At 39.4% G+C, this 18,568-nt stretch overlaps 1 protein-coding gene and 1 pseudogene across 1 annotated transcript in view; both read right to left on the bottom strand.

Moving 5' to 3' along the window:
• The window catches only part of GRXCR1 (glutaredoxin and cysteine rich domain containing 1), a 146,804-nt gene that overhangs the window by 6,070 nt on the left and 122,166 nt on the right, over positions 1-18,568 (bottom strand). Inside the window, exon 3 of the mRNA XM_049887108.1 lies at positions 11,596-11,661. Coding sequence (XP_049743065.1) covers positions 11,596-11,661 — 66 coding nt within the window. The remainder of the gene's footprint in view (positions 1-11,595; positions 11,662-18,568) is intronic.
• On the bottom strand, positions 1,265-3,385 carry LOC126077586 (SNW domain-containing protein 1-like; annotated as a pseudogene).

The raw sequence follows: 18,568 nt of genomic DNA on the forward strand, positions 1-18,568 counted from the left end.
TCATCATCCAGACTATCTATGAAGCAGATTTATCTATGTAAACATTGTCAGAGAATGCATATTTGTTATATAATCTTCACTGGTTGATTCACTTTTATATGTATATTTTATTTTAAACTGTACTTTCCTAGGCTAAGTTCTCTAAAGGAACAAAACCAGTCAAGTGTATATAAATATATATAGAGAGAGATTTATCTCAAGTAAATGGCCCATGCAGTGTGAGGGCTGGCAAGTCCCAAATCCGTGGGTCAGGCGTTAGGCTGGAGGCTTCTCGTGACTCACAGGTTACAGGAGCTGGAGAATTCCAGGATCTGTAGGTCAGGTGGCAGACTGCTGGCTCAAGTCCCAGGAACCCAAAGTCATAGAATGAAGAGTTAGATAAAGGATCTAGAGAGAGCTTTGACAGAACATCAATATATATTGGATACAGGCCATAGTCTCAAGGAAACTGATTGCCCTTCAACTGATTGGTTTCTCACACCAGATCACAAAATGGAGAATGACTGCATAATATCTGCCAAACCACTGAGAATCATGGCCTATCCAAGTTGACACATGTGTTAGTTACCTAGTATTACCATAACAGAAATGCCACAAGTGGATGGCTTTAACAAACACAAATTCTTTCTTTCACAGTCTAGTAAGCTGGAAGTTCAAATTCAGAGTGCCAGCTCCAGGGGAAAGCTTTCTCTCTCTCTACCAGATCTGAAGGAAGGTCCTTGTCATCAATCCTCCCCTGATCTAGGAGCTTCTAGGTTCAGGGATGCTGGGTCCAAGGAACACACTGTGCTCCTGGCACTACTTTCTTGGTGGCATGATGTCCTTCTGTGTTTCTGCTCATTTGTCTTAAAAGAGATTGATTCAAGATACAACCTAATCTTATAGGTTGAGTCCTGCCTCATTAACATAACTTCCTCTAATCCTGCCTCATTAACATCATAGAGGTAGGATTTACAACACATAGGAAAATCACATGAGATGACAAAATGGTGGACAATCGCACAATACTGGAAATCATGGCCTAGCCGAGTCAACAAACATATTTTGAGGACACAGTTCAATCCATAACAACACATAACTTTAACAATCACAGTCAACCACTTGTCAACTTGGCATCTGTACATATGTCCTGTCATAAAAAGTAACACTGGGATCTGGCACCCAGATTTAGTTTTTATCCTTACCATTTACAAAGTATTCCCCTACATGACTTGGATCATTAAGGTTATGGGTAATAATTCATTCACCTTGAGGAGAGGTATATCTACTCCTTTCTCCTCTTCTTGCCTTCTTGTTCATCTTCCTTGGGGCAGCTGCTATCCTCAGGTCTTTTAGAATCACTGTGATGTTTGGCTTCTTGCAAAAACTTGTCCAAATCAGAAGGATTTTCCTCAAACTGAACAAGTCCTTCTCTGCCTTTTTGCCTATGGTCTGAACCAGGAAGCCCCTTGTTGGGAACAAATCTGTTGGCCTTGATTTTGGCTTCTAGGTCATCCCCTTACATGTCCTTATCCAAATGTTCACTGGGACTGTAAATACTCTGGGCTATATCTTGATCACCTCCTCAGGCTCAATCATAAACACTGTAAATTTTATTTCCTTTGTCTGCAAAACCACTGTCCATACCCTTGGATAGGTTGAATAGCCTTCAGTCATACTGAACTTGATTGGAAGTCCAAGGATTGCGCACACCAAGAGCAATGACTTCACTGATACCTTGATTTTCCTTTTTCTGCCATTTTGGCCTCTTCTTAGGTGCTGTCCTGGAAATACTCCAGTCATGCTGTCTCTCTTTCCTCCTATCATGCCAAATCTCACCCCTTTCATGAGCCATCTCTGCATCCTCTTTTTCTCCATGGGCTTTGATCTCAGCTCTCTTCTCTCTGAGTTTCTAGGCCATTTCTCAAAGTTTCGCTTTATGTTTCTTTTTTATTTTTGAGCCGTCTTCCTCTCTACTTGAGCACACAATTCCACAGCTTTATGAGCCTTTCCATCAGCAATGTAGAAGGCATCAGCGAGTTTGGCAAAATTTTCATTGATGTGAAGCATCTGCAGTCCTCTTCCATCAGCAGCCAGATGGCTGTCTAATGGAATTGTGTAACCCTCTGTGTTTTTCCAGTTTGAAATACAACGAGGAATCTTCCACTCTTGTTGTTCCTTCATTATCACCTTTTGGCTAGGAGAGTGCATGACAGGTGCAAGAAGAGAAGGTGGTCCCCAGGGAATTTTCTTATTCATCTTGAACCTTGGAGGTTCCATTGGATCTTTCTGCATTACTCCCATGCGAATAATCCTCTGTTCAGCCCCAGAGTTGAAAGCCACTCCTTATTGAGACTGTGTGTACAGAATGTACTGAGCAGGAGCCGGTTTACCAGCAGCTTGAACTGGCATGGACGCAGCGACTTTCTGCAATACAGATTTTTCTAAGGCTACCCTTGCCTTTTGTGTTATCTCTTTAATGGCTTCTTCATCAGGGCTTTGCTGGTCTGGGTAGTTGGCATTCATCACTTCCTTGGGAACCAGCTCAGCACACTTGCTATAAATGATCTTGTCTTTTGACTGTCCTTGTTGAGCAACTGCATCGTGTTTTAGTCATCTAGTGCTGCCATAACAGAGATAACACAAGTGGATGGCTTTAACAAAGAGAAATTTATTTTCTCACAGTCTAGTAGGTTACAAGCCCAAATTCAGGGCGTTGGCTTCAGGGGAAGTCTTTCTCTCTCAGTCGGCTCTGGAGGAAGGTCCTTGTCCTCAATCTTCCTATGGTTGAGGAGCTTCTCAGGCTCAAGGACCCCATGTCCAAAGGATGCGCTCAGCTTCTGGTGCTGCTTTCTTGGTGGTATGAGGTTCCCAACTCTCTGCTTGCTTCCCTTTCTTTTATCTCTTGAGAGATAAAAGGTGATGTAGGCCACACCCCAGGGAAACTCTCTTTACCTTGGATCAGGAGGAGACCTGATTAAGGGTGGTGTTACAATCCCACCCTAATCTTCTTAACATAAAATTACAATCACAAGGTGGAGGACAGCCACATATGGCCTAACCAAGTTGATACACAGATTTTTGGGGGGACATAATTCAATACATGACACATCATATTTAATTTTTCCTCCTGCATCCACCTGAATGGCCAGTGTACTGGGAATCTTTTTTCTTCACCCCATATCCAGTGGATACTGGGCCACATGGACCTCTGGAAAAGTACCACTCTCTCCAAAATCTCTAAGGATCGAGGTATCCAGCCCTTCCGATACCCATAAGGAGGAGGTTCTCTTCTGAAGGAGACCAGTGAGGTCTGCTGTGATCTCTGGAAACTTGTCTTTTCTTCAGCTTCAAGCCATTCTTGAGATAGCCAGGTTGGTGCAGGTAAAAAGCTGGCACACACCATCTTCCGCTTAGATGAGATTTATTTGGGCAGAAGATTCAAGAATCGGTAGCATCTAAGTTAAAAAGGAAAAGTAGTGGGCAGGATGCTGATTCACGTCCTAAAAACCAGAGGTCAGAGTTGGATACAGAATCCAGAGAGAGCTTTGCCAGAATATCCATGCATATTGGATATAGGCCACACCCCCAAGGAAACTGATTGGCCTTCAAATGTTCGGCTTTCAACTGATTAATTGCTGTTTTGGATTGACTTGTGTCCCCAAAAAATGTTTGTCAACTTGGCTAGGCCATGGTTCCCAGTATTGTGTGATTTTCCATCATTTTGTCGTCTGATGTGATTTTCCTATGTGTTGTAAATCCTGCCTGTATGATGTTAATGAGGCAGGATTAGAGGCAGTTATATTAATGAGCCAGAACTCAATCTATGAGTTTGGGTTGTGTCTTAAGTCAATCTCTTTTGAGATATAAAAAAGAGAAGAGAGCAGAGAGACTAAGGGATGTCATACCAAAAAAGAAGAGCAGGAGCATGCATTCTTTGGACTTTGGGTCCCTGTGTTGGGAAGCTCCTAGTCCATGGGAGGATTGATGACAAGAACCTTCCTCCAAAGCTGGCAGAGAGAGAAAGCCTTTCCCTGGAGGTGGCATCCTGAATTTGGACTTCTGCCTACAAGACTGTGAGAGAATAAACTTAGGTTTGTTGAAGCCATTCACTTGTGGTATTTCTGTTATAGAAGCACTAGATAACTGAGACAGTGGCTCACATCGGATCTCTAAATTTAGGATAATTACATAATATCTTCCAAACCACTGAGAATCATGTCCTAGCCAAGTTGACACATAACCTTAACTGACACGTATACTCTATAAGTTAATGCAGAAAATTCCTATTTAATAAGTACCTACTAGACACATTTTTTGTCTGACCAAACCAGTAAGCAAATGAACTGAGTCTTTTTTGATAATCAGAGTTTCTAGCATTCTCAATTTGCAAATTTGGGAGAGAAGCCACTGAACACACACAGAGGAAATTTGCCGTGTATAATCCTGAATGTATAAGCCTGATTCTTGAACCGAATGTCATGGACTGCCATAAACCTGATGAAAAAGATGTTTATTGGATTGCAGAGAGAGGCATATTACATCGCCTAATTTCCCAAGCGACTAGTGAGTAGGTGGTGCTCTGTTGCTGTAGTCTCAAAACACGCTGTACCCACCCCTACATCCACACAGAGCTCTTGGGAGCCATCATCAAGAACTGAATCTTTTCCTGGGAGGACCAGGACAATCTGACAGCTTCCAGTGCCTTGTACAGAAAGCATAAGCCATTTCCGATATCCTCAGTGTGTAGATGAGGAGCTTTATTCTGTTCTTCACGAACAACAAATAAATAGCCCTCAGGGGAGAACCAGGCTAAGCAATTGTTATAATTTTACAAGAAAATAAGTTTAGAAAATGGATACCATGTTGGGTATCTGTCTAGGAATGACAACAAAATGCTTGTTTATATTTTCCAGAAAAAAAATTGCAAGGTAAAAGCTTACTCAGAGCTTCTCTGCCAAAGAGGATCAGCTCTAAGCAAGCGCTTGCCTTAACAAGGTGTATGCTAATACATCTCAGGACTCCTTTGGCAATCTCTGCATGGACACAAGCAGGATCACCTAGCTATCTTGGTTACCATGTTTGGCAGAATTTTTAGAGACCTCTTGACTTTTAATTTTCATCCCATTTACTAACATATATACATGCATGCATACATACATATATTTTACAAAGAAATTATATTTTCATTCGTTCTTCTTACTCAAGCTTTCTTCTACATAGAATGATTTTTCTCTTCCCTTTGTTTTGCCTCCTCCAGAAAAACTTGGATGAAGGATGATTCATTTATCATTAAATATTTATTGAGTGCCTATCATGACGGATATCATGTATACACCAAGCCGTGTTCTAGGCACTTGAGGTAAGGATAAGTAAGCTAGAATCTGTGTCAACATGAAGCTCGCGTCTTACTGGGAGGGTGATTTGCCTGTGTTTACAGATGTTACTGATTGAATTGTGTCCCCCAAAAATATGTGTCATAAATCCTAACCCCTAGACTAGTGATGAAGCAATGGTGGCACAATGGTTAAGAGCTCAGGCTGCTAAGCAAAAGGTTGGCAGTTTGAATCCACCAGCCACCCCTTGGGAACCCTATGGAGTAGTTCTACTCTGTCCTATAGGGTCGCTGTGAGTCAAAATCAACTGATAGCAACAACAGGTTTTTGTTTTTTGTTTTTAATACTTGTGATGCATTCTTACTTGGGAATAGGGTTCTCTGTGTTACATTAACGAGGCCATATCAGTGTAGGGTGTGTCATAAGCCAATTACTTTTGAGATATAAAAAGAGCAACAAGGAAGCTCAAATAGAGAAAGATTTATGCAATGTGGAGATCACCAGAGATGCAAGAAAGGGAAGCTGAAAGAGACAAAACTTTTCCCCCAGTCGATAGAGAAAGCTTTCCCCTAGGCCCTGCACCCTAAATTTGAACTCTAGCCTTTTAAACTGTGAGAAAATGAATTTCTGTTCACTTGTGGTATTTCTGTTATAGCAGCACTAAAAAACTAAAACACCAGATGAGCACCAGTGGGGGTATCTCAGGAGCAGAACTTTAATTGGTTCAGCCAAGCCAAATCAAAAAACCCATTGCCCTCAAGTAGATTACAATCAATAGCGACCCTATAAAAAAAAAAAAAACTAGTTTTTTTTTTTTTTTTTTTTTTTTGACGGAGTAAAACTGCTTATACTGTTTCTAAGGAGTGGCTGGTGGGTTCGAACTGCCAACTTTTTGGTTAGCAGCCATAGCTCTTAACCACAGCACCACCAGGGCTGTTTAAGTCAGCCAGTGTCATGTTTCACTTGCTTCTGTTGCATTTGACCATCTACTCATGTTTGAGGCCACTGCCAACCTTCCTCAATAAATCAGGCCCACTCAGCCTCCCACATCAATTTTCACTAGGCAGGTGTATACTAGGATTCTTGGGCCAGAATATCTTTAAGTTCTTTTCTAGCCCAGTTTCTAATGCTCCAATCACAACTGCTAAGCATCTTTTGTCACTATCACATGGGATAACTGTTGAAAACTGAGGCCTGAATAATGAGAATTAGGGAGACTTATAGACAGCCATGAAACAATTAAATAACAGCAAACTAGAGCTTGGGAGGACCGATCTAGGAACACTCTAAATTTGTCACTAATTGCTCATTTCCAGGATAACCCACTAGTATCAGAGCTGCGTGTTAAAACTGGATGTGCCCTAGAATCTGATACTCAGCCTAGCCCCTAGCAAACTTCTAACCCTGGGCTTAGGCCTGCCACATACGGTCCCAGACACACACATGCCACTTGACTTGAGAGGCATAGCAGCATAGGTTCACGGCTAAGAGCGTGGTTTTTGAGTCAGACTGACTGGAAGCACAAACTGAATATTATCTATCTCAAAGTTCTAGAACCAGTAACTTAATTTCTCTGTGCTCTTATTCCTTTGTTGGTAAAACATAATAATAACAGAATCTGCCTTATTGGGAGATTTTAATGACTTAATACATATAAAGCACCAAGAACATTACTTGGTAAGTAGTAAGGGTTCATATGTTTCCTGACTCATGAGCATTTAACTTCTGCTCCATTCCCAAGGGTCACCAAGAAGAATGGAATGGATTTAGATATGAAACTTGCATCCCTTACCCATTTTGCTTGGTTCTCCCAACTGTTTCTCCAGGGCCACCCGCTTTATCTAGGTTAGTTTCCCTTAAACTGCAGAAACCTTTCAGTAATCAGAGTTCTGGGCTTTCTTGGACTGCTGCGAGTTCCCTACCAGTTTTATTATATGGGCAGAACAGCCCAACAGAGCTCCTATACCAGGGGAAGCTAGTCTCATAACATTCTTTTGAACACTAATAATAGCCTTAAGTATTTGAGCCACGTTTACATCATCTGTAGAATTGAGACACACTTATTGAGAGAACAAAATCTGCTTTCCAAGGTTCTCTGAGTTTCTTAAAAAGCAGAGAAGAGAGAGAGACAATATTAACCTAGCACGGTGGTGTTAGTCGAGCTGTATAATTAAGGAATTATATTCTCTAAGGAATAAATGTCCATGAATAGCTAAACCAGTCTTTACAAAGAAGATTCATAAGGAAGATTCATTCTGTCAGACTCTAAAAGATGCTGCTAAGTCATAGAAATAAAAAAGGTGTGATATTGGTCTAACAAGAAACAGATTAATGGAACTGACTAGAGCTCAGAGAAAGACCCAAGTATATATGAAGATTTAATAAAATGGAAAGTTGGCACAACAAACCAATAAGGAAAAAAATAGATTATTTAGTAGGTGGTGTTAGGAAACTAACTCACCATGTAGAAGAAAATGAAAATGGACTGTAGATAAATTAAAGACCTAGATGTGAAAAATTATAAAGTTAATAAAAAAAAATGTAGGATAATAACTTTGTGATCTTTAGATGGAAAGATACTTCCTAACAAAAAATTTAAAATACAAAATATAAGGAAACAAATGATAAATTTGATCCTATCATAATTGAAGATTTCTGTTGGATGAAGGACACCATGATTGAAGCTGAAAGAAGAGGAAAAATTATTGGAAATGTCTAAAACCAATGAGAAGTTAATATCTAAAATATACAAAGATCTTCTGCTAATCAACCAAAAACAAAAGATAATTTCAAGACATTTCATGACCAAAGTACATGAAGGTACAATTTACAGAAAAGGAAATGTAAATATGTAAGTAACATACAATAAAATGCCCAAACTCAGCAGTAATTAGAAAATGTAAATTAAAACAATAAGGTGATATCTCTTTATATCTATGATTCTGGCAAAAATAGGAAAATTGGATAATGTCAAATATTGGTGGGATTGTGTGAACAGAGGAAGGAAACTTCATTCTCCACCGGGGGGAGTGTTGATTGGTGCAGCCGTTCTGGGGAGACAACTGGCACTACTTGGAAAATTAATCTGTGATATAGCAATTTCTACCCTCAGTGGGAATCCATAAAGAAATACATTCAAAGTTGTGCCTGCCAACTATTTGTTGGAAGTAAGGACTTGAAGGCTACCTGGGTGTCTTTCACTGGAAAAGTTAATAGATGAAAAAATAGTGGATGGGCACCATGGAGCTGTACAATCCAAAGCAGTTGTCAATGCCACATGTGACTATTTAAATTTGAATGAATAAAATTAAAAATTTTGTTTTAGGTCACACTGCAATTGCGTTGTTAGTTGCAGTCAAGTTGTCTCTGACTCATGGTGACCTTATATATAATGGAGCAAATTTTAGCCTGGTTTTGCACCATCTTCCAGCACTATACCCCCCCCCCCAAAAAAAACCCAGTGTTGTCACTAGGACAATATTCTGTTGTGACCATCAGGTTTTTGGTGACTAATTTTCAGAAGTAGATTGCCAAGCCTTTCTTCCTTGTCTGTTTTAGTCTGGAAGTTCCACTGAAACCTGTCCACCATGGATGACCCTGCTTGGATTTGAAATACTGATAGAATAGCTTCCAGCATGATAGCAGCATGCAAGCCACCACAATATGACAAACTGACAGATGGGTGGTGGTCAGTCACACTAGCCACACTTCAAATGCTCAATAGGCATATGTAGCTAGTAGCCACTATTTTAGACAGTGCAGCTATGGAACACGTCCGTCATCACAGAAAATCCTATTAAACAGTGTTACTATTAAGAAATATGAGATAGTTAGAAGTAAGGCATTTAATGTTCCTATAGCAATATGGTTCTTAAAATATAGTGTTTAGTGAAAATAATTGAAAACAAAATTAAATATATTACATTTGCCATTTACATAAATTAAAATTGTGTACATAGAAAACAATAATACATATTGTTGTTAGTTGCAGTCAAATTGATTCCAACTCATGGTAGCCCTATGTGTGTAAAATTGAACTGCTCCTTAGGGTTTTCAAGACTGTGACCTTTTGGAAGCAGAGCACCAGGCCTGTCATCTAAGGTGCCTCTAGGTGGTTTCAAATCATCAACCTTTTTGCTAGTAGTCAAGCGCTTAACTGTTTGGACCACCCAGGCACTCCAATAATATAAATTAACCAAGTTATATCATTTAAAAAAATTATTAAACTAAATTATTTCAGAGTACCGGAGAAGAGTATGGAGACAAAAGGGAAGAAATAAAGCCATAAATATAGATTTTTAAGCTTAGAGGAATTTTAAAGACCATCAACTACACACTCTCATTTAACAGATGAGGAATTCAAGATGCTGAGAGTACAAGGAACGTGCCAAACTCACACAGCCACAACAAAGGTGAGAATGGAGCTAAGATCCTCTGATTGCCAAGTCATAATACTTCATTTTATCAACTTTAATTTTATTAACTGTGGAAAGCAAAGAAATTTAATCTACTCTTACACAAACAAGTTGACCCTTGAATATATTCTATGGCTTTAGGACTTAGAAATCAGATTGTGGTAAGTTCTTTTCATAAAACGCAGGTACCCTCCTCATGAACACTCTCTCTCTCGCTATTCAGTTCCCTCATTGGAACACAGTGTCTAAATGTGATGCTAATGCTTATGTTATGGAAAAAGCTAATTCACAACCTGTCTGAGTTATTACTATGTGCAAGCAGTACTTTGATAGGGCATCATGGTCACCCTTAGCAAAATGCCTATACATAGTAGGCACTCAATAAATACTTGTTGAATAAATACATTGTCATTCTGAGGAAGATCATAGTAGGAATAAATCATTCCTACAAAAAGGATTTGGGAGATGAGTCAAATATACAAAGAAAGGTAATACAAGAAAGACTTTGATGAGCGCCCAACAAAGAGAGAGTTACAGAAATTCAAAGGTAGGGGAGATCAGAAATGATATTGCAGATGGGCCTTGACTACGGTGAAGGGAATGAGAAATTGGAGCAATAGCATTCTAGGTGGACAGAACAGCTTGTGCAAATGAACGGTAGTAAGAGAGTACAAATAGTTCTTTGTTTTGACTTAACAAGAAAGCATGGTAGAGAATCAGAAATGAGGCTAGCAAACACGAGGGTTGGGAGGGAAAAAAAAGAAAAAAGAAAAACATTGCCATCAAGTCGATTTCGACTATAGCGACCCCATAGGGTTTCCAAGGCTGTACATTTCTACAGAAGCAGACAACCACATCTTTCTCCTGCGGAGCCACAGGTGGTTTCCAACCACCAACCTTTTGTTAGCAGTTGATCCCTTTAACCACTGCACCATCAGTTGCGTGTAAACATTGGGTGACCATATGACCTAGTTCATCTTGGGATGTCCTGGTTCACAATTACTGCCCCTGAATAATTATTAATGCACCCTTTTCACTCTCAAAGTGCCCCAGCTTTGACAATAAAGTATACAATCTCCCTGCATATAGGGAGAAACAGGCTCACAACAGTAGTTATCAGAGAGGTGAATAGGGCTTCCTCACTGTATATTTGTTAAACACATGATATACTTGAGTAAGTATTTCTCTGGTGCTGTAACTATGAGTGCAACCTATTGCGGTCGTATCGGTTCAGACTTGTGGCAACCCCATGTGTTACAGAGTAGAACTGCTCCATAGGGTTTTCTTGGCTATAATCTTTACGGAAGCAGATCTCCAGGCTTTTCTTCCAAGGTGCTGCTAGGTGGGCACAAACTGACAATCTTCAGGTTAGTAGTTGAGTGTAAACTGTGGCATCACAGGTCCTAACTAGAAGTCTAGGAAGAAAAATTTAAATGTGCTCTTTTGGAGAAATAAAGTCATTTTCTTGTTATTGTTGTTGTTTTTTGTTTGCTTAATCTTTAGAAATGATGAGCTGGGCCACAGGAAAATAAAATGCTTTAAATAAAAAAGTTAAATGTGTTTCAAAACAATCGCCTGATTCGGAACAGCTCATCAATGTCTCTATTACCCTGAAGTATCAGGCTCCAAAGAAAGCCACCTGGAACGTTCACCCACTGGTGTGGAAGTGGTTAGAGGCTAACAGAAAAGCCACTCTAGCTGAAGCAAGCCGAATGGCAGGTGACAACAAATTAAAACTGCCACATGTATTCTGTTACATATTTGTTAGAACACGGAGGGAAAAATTCAATTAGGATAACCCAATTACAACCAGGATGGGTTTAACATTTTGATCATTAAAAATAACTTGCTAAAAGCACAGTTACCTCAATTTTGGTTAAGAGGTCTTGCAGTTCTCCTGATTCATTCATTGACAAAATTTTCTCAGCACCCTATTAACAAGAAAGGGTTGGGAGAAAAAAAAATCCATTTTGTTAGTATTTGAGGGAATAAAGCTCTAGCCAGGAAAGCTTTTAGCACACAAAATACCAAACACAATACAAATCCAAGTAGATTTATGACCAAGAGATGAAAGAATAGAACAAACTTCTCTTTATGTTCACATATTCTTCCATCTAGTAAGGCTTACTGCAGGCAAGGGGAAGATACCTGCAGGAGGTGAGAGCTGGGAACCAGTTATGGAAGGGCCCAGCCCACCCCTTGGTGTTGTTTAGGGGCCTTGGAGACAGCTCTGTCATTGGGAAAGGGAAGCCTGTAAGCAAATTCCAGCCTGGTTGTTTCTGTCCTGCTCCAAGTAGTCCTGGACATGGCCCTTCTTGGAGTAATGGAAGTGAAGATGAAGCAGCTAATTAACAATAATAGTTTGTTGCTGTTGTAAGGTGTGGTCAAGTTGATTTCCTGCTTACAGTGACCCATGTGACAGAACAGTAGTGCCCTGCAGGGTTTTTTAGGCTGTAATTTTTACAGGTGCAGATGGTCAGTTCTTTCTCCCCCACAGCCGCCGGGTGGGTTTTGAACTTCCAACCTTTCGGTTGTGCCACCAGGACTTCTTTAATAATCATAACAGACACTGACTAAGCACCTATTGTGAAGTAGGCACCAAACATCATCTCATTTGATGTGAAAGACTCTATTATTAGCAGATTAAATAACAATTCCAAGGTCACCCAGAGAGGAGGCAGAGTAGGAATTTGAACACAGACAAGGGACTTACTCTAAATTAATTACCATCAAGTTGACTCTAACTCACAGCAACCTCATTTGTGTCAGAGTAGAACTGTGCTCCATAGGGTTTTCAAAGGCTGATTTTTTTTTTAAGTAGATGGCCAGGCCTTTCTTCCAAGTTGACTCTGGGTGGGCTCTAACAGCTAATCTTTGACTAGCAACTGAGCACGTTAACCATCCGCACCACCCAGGGGCTCTGAACTTACTCTACAGCCTATGTTTTTAACCCTCAAAAGTTTACTGAGGAAGTGAAAAAGAAGATAATATGTGCACTTACTTTCCAACAGGCTCACTGCGCTGCTTCTAACTTTTCCCATCCCTTTCCCTCTCCTTTGCTGCCTTATCTTATGTTCTCCCATTCCATATCCCCACATGTACCCATAGAGAGGGAAGAAGGAAAAATTGGAGTACTTATTTCTAATTAAAGTCCGGGACCACATCTGTCTTACAAAGTATCCTAAATGTTTAGCACAGTTGTTGGCACACAGTAGGCATTGAATCAATTTTTGCTTACTGAAAAAGACAGGAGGAAATACAGTCATCACACAATAAATACTTTTCAGATTCCTATTTACACTAGGCAGGCTGAAGATGAGAGTCATTTAAAAAATAAAAACTTCCTGGTCCTTAAGAACTTTACATTATATTTTTATGTAAACACACAAAAAGCAACCCACAATCTAGAAGTGCCAAATGAGTGATGAAAAAACATAAAGTAAAAAGTGCCTAGAAAATCACAACAAGAAAAGGTCTTTGCTTACTGAGGGTAGAGAAAGCTTTCTGAGTTTGGTGGCAACTTGATCCGGGCCATGAAGCCTAAGTGAGATTTCCCAGATAGGGTGGGCCATTCTTTAGTGAAGTCTAGGAGCCTTTAGGTCCCTGGGTGGTGCCAATGTTTTACATTCCACTGCTAACCAAAAGGTTGGCAGTTTGAACCCACCCAGAGGTACCGTGGGAGAAAGTCCTGGTAATGTGCTTCTCTAAAGATTACAGCCAAGAAAACCCTATGGAGCCCCGTCCCACTCTGTAACACATGGCATTGCCATGAGTTAGAATCAACTTAATGGCAACGAGTTTTTGGGTTTTTCTTTGCCGTTGTTTGTTTGTTTGGCTTTTAGAGGCCTTTAGTTCTTGATTTCGTTTACTTCAGTTTATCTTATGTAATTCATGTCATTTTAAATAACCGTCAGAAATGTCAAGTCGATACATTAAAAAGCACTATGAAAGAATACACAGGGCTACAGAGAATATATACAGCTTTACAAGGTGGGTTATAATCTTTCACTTGGTGGTGGTTTTGCCAGGGATACAGACATGACACACCTAAAGTGAGAACAAAGGTAATGAAAACACCATGACAAAATGTGAAAGTCTAAAACAGTAATAATTGGTAATATTTAAGTTTTGCTACATGCTATTTATTTTAACAGTTACCTAAGCTAAAATGGGAAAGCCTCTGGGTAATTTGGCACACGAATTAAGGCAGTGGGAGAATATATGCCTCATTTTTCTTTAATGAAAGAAAATACGCCACAATGACACCAAGCAAAATGAATGTTCCATCCAAGCAGAAACCATCCCAGCTGTTTTCTTTTTTCAACACTGAGCCTTAATCAGTTATTTAGAATACAATGCATATACCAGGAAGGGACCTATCTCACTATCCTTAAATACATAAAATTTGCTTTGCCTCAGCCAAGTAATTCCAGCACCACTATATATTTGGTAAAGTAGAGGGTCATCTAAAATGAGGGAAACCCTCAGCGAGATGGATTGACACAGTAACCATAAGAATGGACTCAAACATACTGATGATCATGAAGATGGTGCAGGACCAGGCTTCATTTTGTTTGTTTCACAGATGGTTGTCATGAGTTGAAGTCGACTTGATGCCAACTAACAACAACACTACTACTGGAGCAGATTGCTCACTTCAGGAAAAATGGTAGCCTTTCCTCAAATCAGGCAATGTACCTAATGATATAATAGTCACTGTTCTTCAAGACACCTGTATATATCTTGCACAGTTGATATACCAAGTACTTAAGGTTATGGAAACTTTGTAACAGAGAACTGGGAGCTGAGAACTTCCTTCCTTCTCTCAACTGAAGCTACCCCACACTGCCTCCAGTAACTCTACCTGGCCTACCCTGAGACCTTTCCCTTGAAAGCAGCCTTCTGGTCCCCAAGATCCCACAGGAGAGGACAAGGAATCAGATGATCTTGCTCTCTGATCCTAAGCAGAGGCAACAGCAAGATAGGGGTTTCAACCTAACAGGCAAGTTTCTGGAGAAAATTACACATTCCTTCCATCCTGATGTTTGGGGCATTTATCGGGGTAGCTTTCAATCTACTCTGCTCTGCACTGCATTTGCATATTCCAAAAGTCTCATTCTATCACAATTTTCCATCAAAGGCATTCTAAGTATTACTTGAACAGAAAAGAAACCTTATATCTGTTGTACACATGGCCACTATGAGCCAGAACTGACTAGACAGCACCTAACAACAGTGACAACATGTCTTGAAAAGAGAAGGTATTTCCTTAAGCACTGACATTCCCAATAATTTCTTCCTGGTGGTATTTGGCTAAGAGTATCATGAGTGAGTTTGTCACTTCTTAAATATAACTCCACCATTCAATTCCACACTGGTAAAAATTAACAATTCTATTATCTTCATTGTTTTCCAAGACTTCTAGTATGCCTATGGAAGTATTTCTGATATATTTTTCAAGTGATTCAGAATCAATTTTTCTGATAATTAATACTGTCCTGAAAATAACCATAATATTAGTTGTATTAAATGCTTTATAAATATTGGCTATTTTAAACAGGAGTATAAAGTAAACATTATTATTTCAATTTTTAAAACAAAGAAACAGAAGTTTGAAGACAAGAAGGAACATGTACAGGGCCTTTCAGTTTATCAGTACAAGACTGGGCCAGATCTTGAATTGGGTTTAGCAGACTCCAAAACCTATACTCTTTCCATTGGTCCATGCATGCACATTAGCATGCTCACTGATATGACATAAATGTATTAATGAAAAAAATGGTACATATAACTGCTGGAATGTGAAAGATGAGAGTCTATGGTTAGGACTCGCTGTTGACTAGATACCCAAGAAGTTCAAGTGAATGAAAGCTTTTACTGCAATGACACTGCCATGACTTCAAACAAAATGAATGAACTAGAGAAGCGGTAATATGTCCCACTCTTATCTCAGTACTGTCCCTTAGTCAGTAATTCAGAATATGTTCCGTATTTCTGTAAAGGATCTATCTCATTACTCTTTGATACATGAAATTAACTTTGTCTCAGTCAAATACTTCACACCTTAAAATTCTGAACTGTGACATACAGATACCACACTTTTATTTTACATTTAACAAGCTTCTCAAAGACAAGAGAGTCTACATAATCTTTCTTCTGTGAATCACTGACTCACCCCTTCAAGGAGCAAGAGAAAAGTGGGAAAATAAATCAAGCCCCTGAAGACTAGGACTGTCAGAGCTCTTGTTTTTATTGCCATTGAGTTGATTTGAACTCATGGTGATGCCATGTATGCAGAGTAGGACAGCTCCATACAGTTTTTTAAAGCTATGATCTTTCAGAAGCAGACCGCCAGCCCTATGTTCCAGGGCACCACCGGTTGGGTTTGAACTGCCAACCCTTTGGCTAGTAGTCAAGTGCTTAACCATACACACCACCCAGGGGGGTTCCATTTTCGATCCACAAATGCACAAAAATGTGCCATTTTACTCATTCATACATACATCCACTTTTTCATTCATGCTCATATTCGATACTATCGAATCCCTATTATGGGTTAGGCTTTGTTCTAAGTGTTAGGAATATAATAAGCAAAAAATGGCTCCCCCTTCCTGAGGGAATGTAAAATCTGTTGGGAGGCAGAGATGTTAATCAAAAGATTACAGAAATAAATGTAAACTTATAACGGTCATAAGTACAAGCTGCTGTGAAAGCATACAGTAAGGCGAAGTTAACCTAATTAAAAGAATATGGAAGGCTCTCTCCAACAAATCATGGTTAAGTCGTTACTTTTAGGAAGAATGGAAGTTAACAGCACACATTTGGGAGAAAGAAAGGAAATTAATTAGTAGAATAGGTAACCAAATATTATTATACGTGCATGCCCCTTTGTGGTCACCGTATTCTTGCCTTCAAGATAAGAAGAAAAGCTATGTTCAATGAAACGACCCAGCAGAGTCTGCACAGTATTTTGAATTGATGGCCTGAAGGAGAAACATAAATACCAGCCCACATTGTATGTGATCTATTTTATACACCAAGCTTAAAAAAATTCAATCTTTTCTCCCTTTATCATGATGTTGCTCATTGGTCCAATTGTGAGGATTTGTGTTTTCTTTAGGTTGAGCTGTAATCTATACTGAAGGCTGTGGTCTTTGATCTTCATCGGTAAGTGCTTCAAGTCCTCTTCACTTTCAGCAAGCAAGCTTGTGTCATCTACAGAATGCAGGTCGTTAATGAGTATTCCTCCAATCCCGATGCTCCATTCTTCTTCATGTAGTCCAGCTTCTTGGATTATTTGCTCATCATACAAATTGAATAAGTATGATAAGAGGATACAACTTTGACACACACCTTTCCTGATCTGAAACCACACAAAGCCCTCTTGTTCTGTTCAAAGCACTGCTTCTCGGTCCATGTACAGATTCTCCAGGAGCACATTTAAGTGTTCTGAAATTCTCATTCTTCACAATGTTATCCATAATTTGTTCTTATCCACACAGTTGAATGCCTTTAAAACACAGATAAGCAACTCTCCGATATTCTCTGCTTTCAGCCAAGATCCATCAGATATCTGCAATGATATCCCTCATTCCATGTCCTCTTCTGAATGTGGCTCGAATTTCTGGCAGTTCCTTGTCCATGTACCACTGCAACCATTTTTGAATTATCTTCAGCAAAATTTTACTTGCTTGTTTTTGTGATATTAGTGATATTGTTTGGTAATTTCTGCATTCTGTTGAATCACCTTTCTTTGGAATAAGCCCAAATATGGATCTCTTCCAGTCAGCCAGGTAGCTGTCTTCCAAATTTCTTGGCATAGATGAGTGAGCACCTGCAGTGCTTCATCTGATTTGTTGAAACATCTCAATTGATATTCCATCAATTCCCTTAGCCTTGTTTTTTGCCAATACCTTCAGTGCAGCTTGGATCTCTTCCTTCAATAGCATTGGTTCTTGATCATACGCTACCTCCTAGAATGGTTGAACATTGAACAATTATTTTTGGTAGTGACTCTGTGCATTCCTTCCACCTTCTTTCGATGCTTCCTACATTGTTCAATATTTTGCCCATAAAAAAAAAAAAATGGGAAAACCCTGGTGGCGTAGTGGTTAAGTGCTATAGAATCCTTCAATATTGCAACTCAAGCCTTGAATTTTTGTGCAGTTCTTTGAGCTTGAGAAATGCCGAGCTTATTTTCACTTTTGGTTTTCTAACTACAAGTATCTGCAATTATAACACTTTGCTTTGTCTTCTCAACCTGCCCTTTGAAATCTCCTGTTCAGCTCTTTTAATTATTTCCTCCATTTACTTTAGCTGTTCTACCTTCAAGAGCAAGTTTCAGAGTATCTTCTGACACCCATTTGGTTCTTTTCATTCTTTCCTGTCTTTTTAATGACCTTTTGCTTTCTTCATGTATGACGTCTTGATGTTATACCACAACTCATCTGGTCTTCAGTTATTAATGTTCAATGTGTTAAATATATTCTTTAAATGGCCTCTAAATGCAGGTGGGATATTTTCAAGGTCGTATTTTGGCTCTCATGGACTTGCTTTTATATTCTTCCTCTACAACTTGAACTTGCAGATGAGCAATTGATGATATGTTCTGAAGTTAGCCCCTGGCCTTGTTCTGACTGATGATACTGGGCTTCTCCAACATTTCTTTCCACAAACATAGTCAATTTGATTTCTGTGTATTCCATTTGGTGAGGTCCACATGTATAGTCACTGTTCATCTTGTTTAAAAAGAAATATTCACAGTGAATAAGTCATTGGTCTTGCAAGATTCTATCATGTGATCACCAGCATCATTTCTATTACCAAGGCAGTATTTTC

Source organism: Elephas maximus, chromosome 5 (assembly GCF_024166365.1).
Source record: "Elephas maximus indicus isolate mEleMax1 chromosome 5, mEleMax1 primary haplotype, whole genome shotgun sequence".
In the NCBI taxonomy this organism is placed as follows: Eukaryota; Metazoa; Chordata; class Mammalia; order Proboscidea; family Elephantidae; genus Elephas; species Elephas maximus.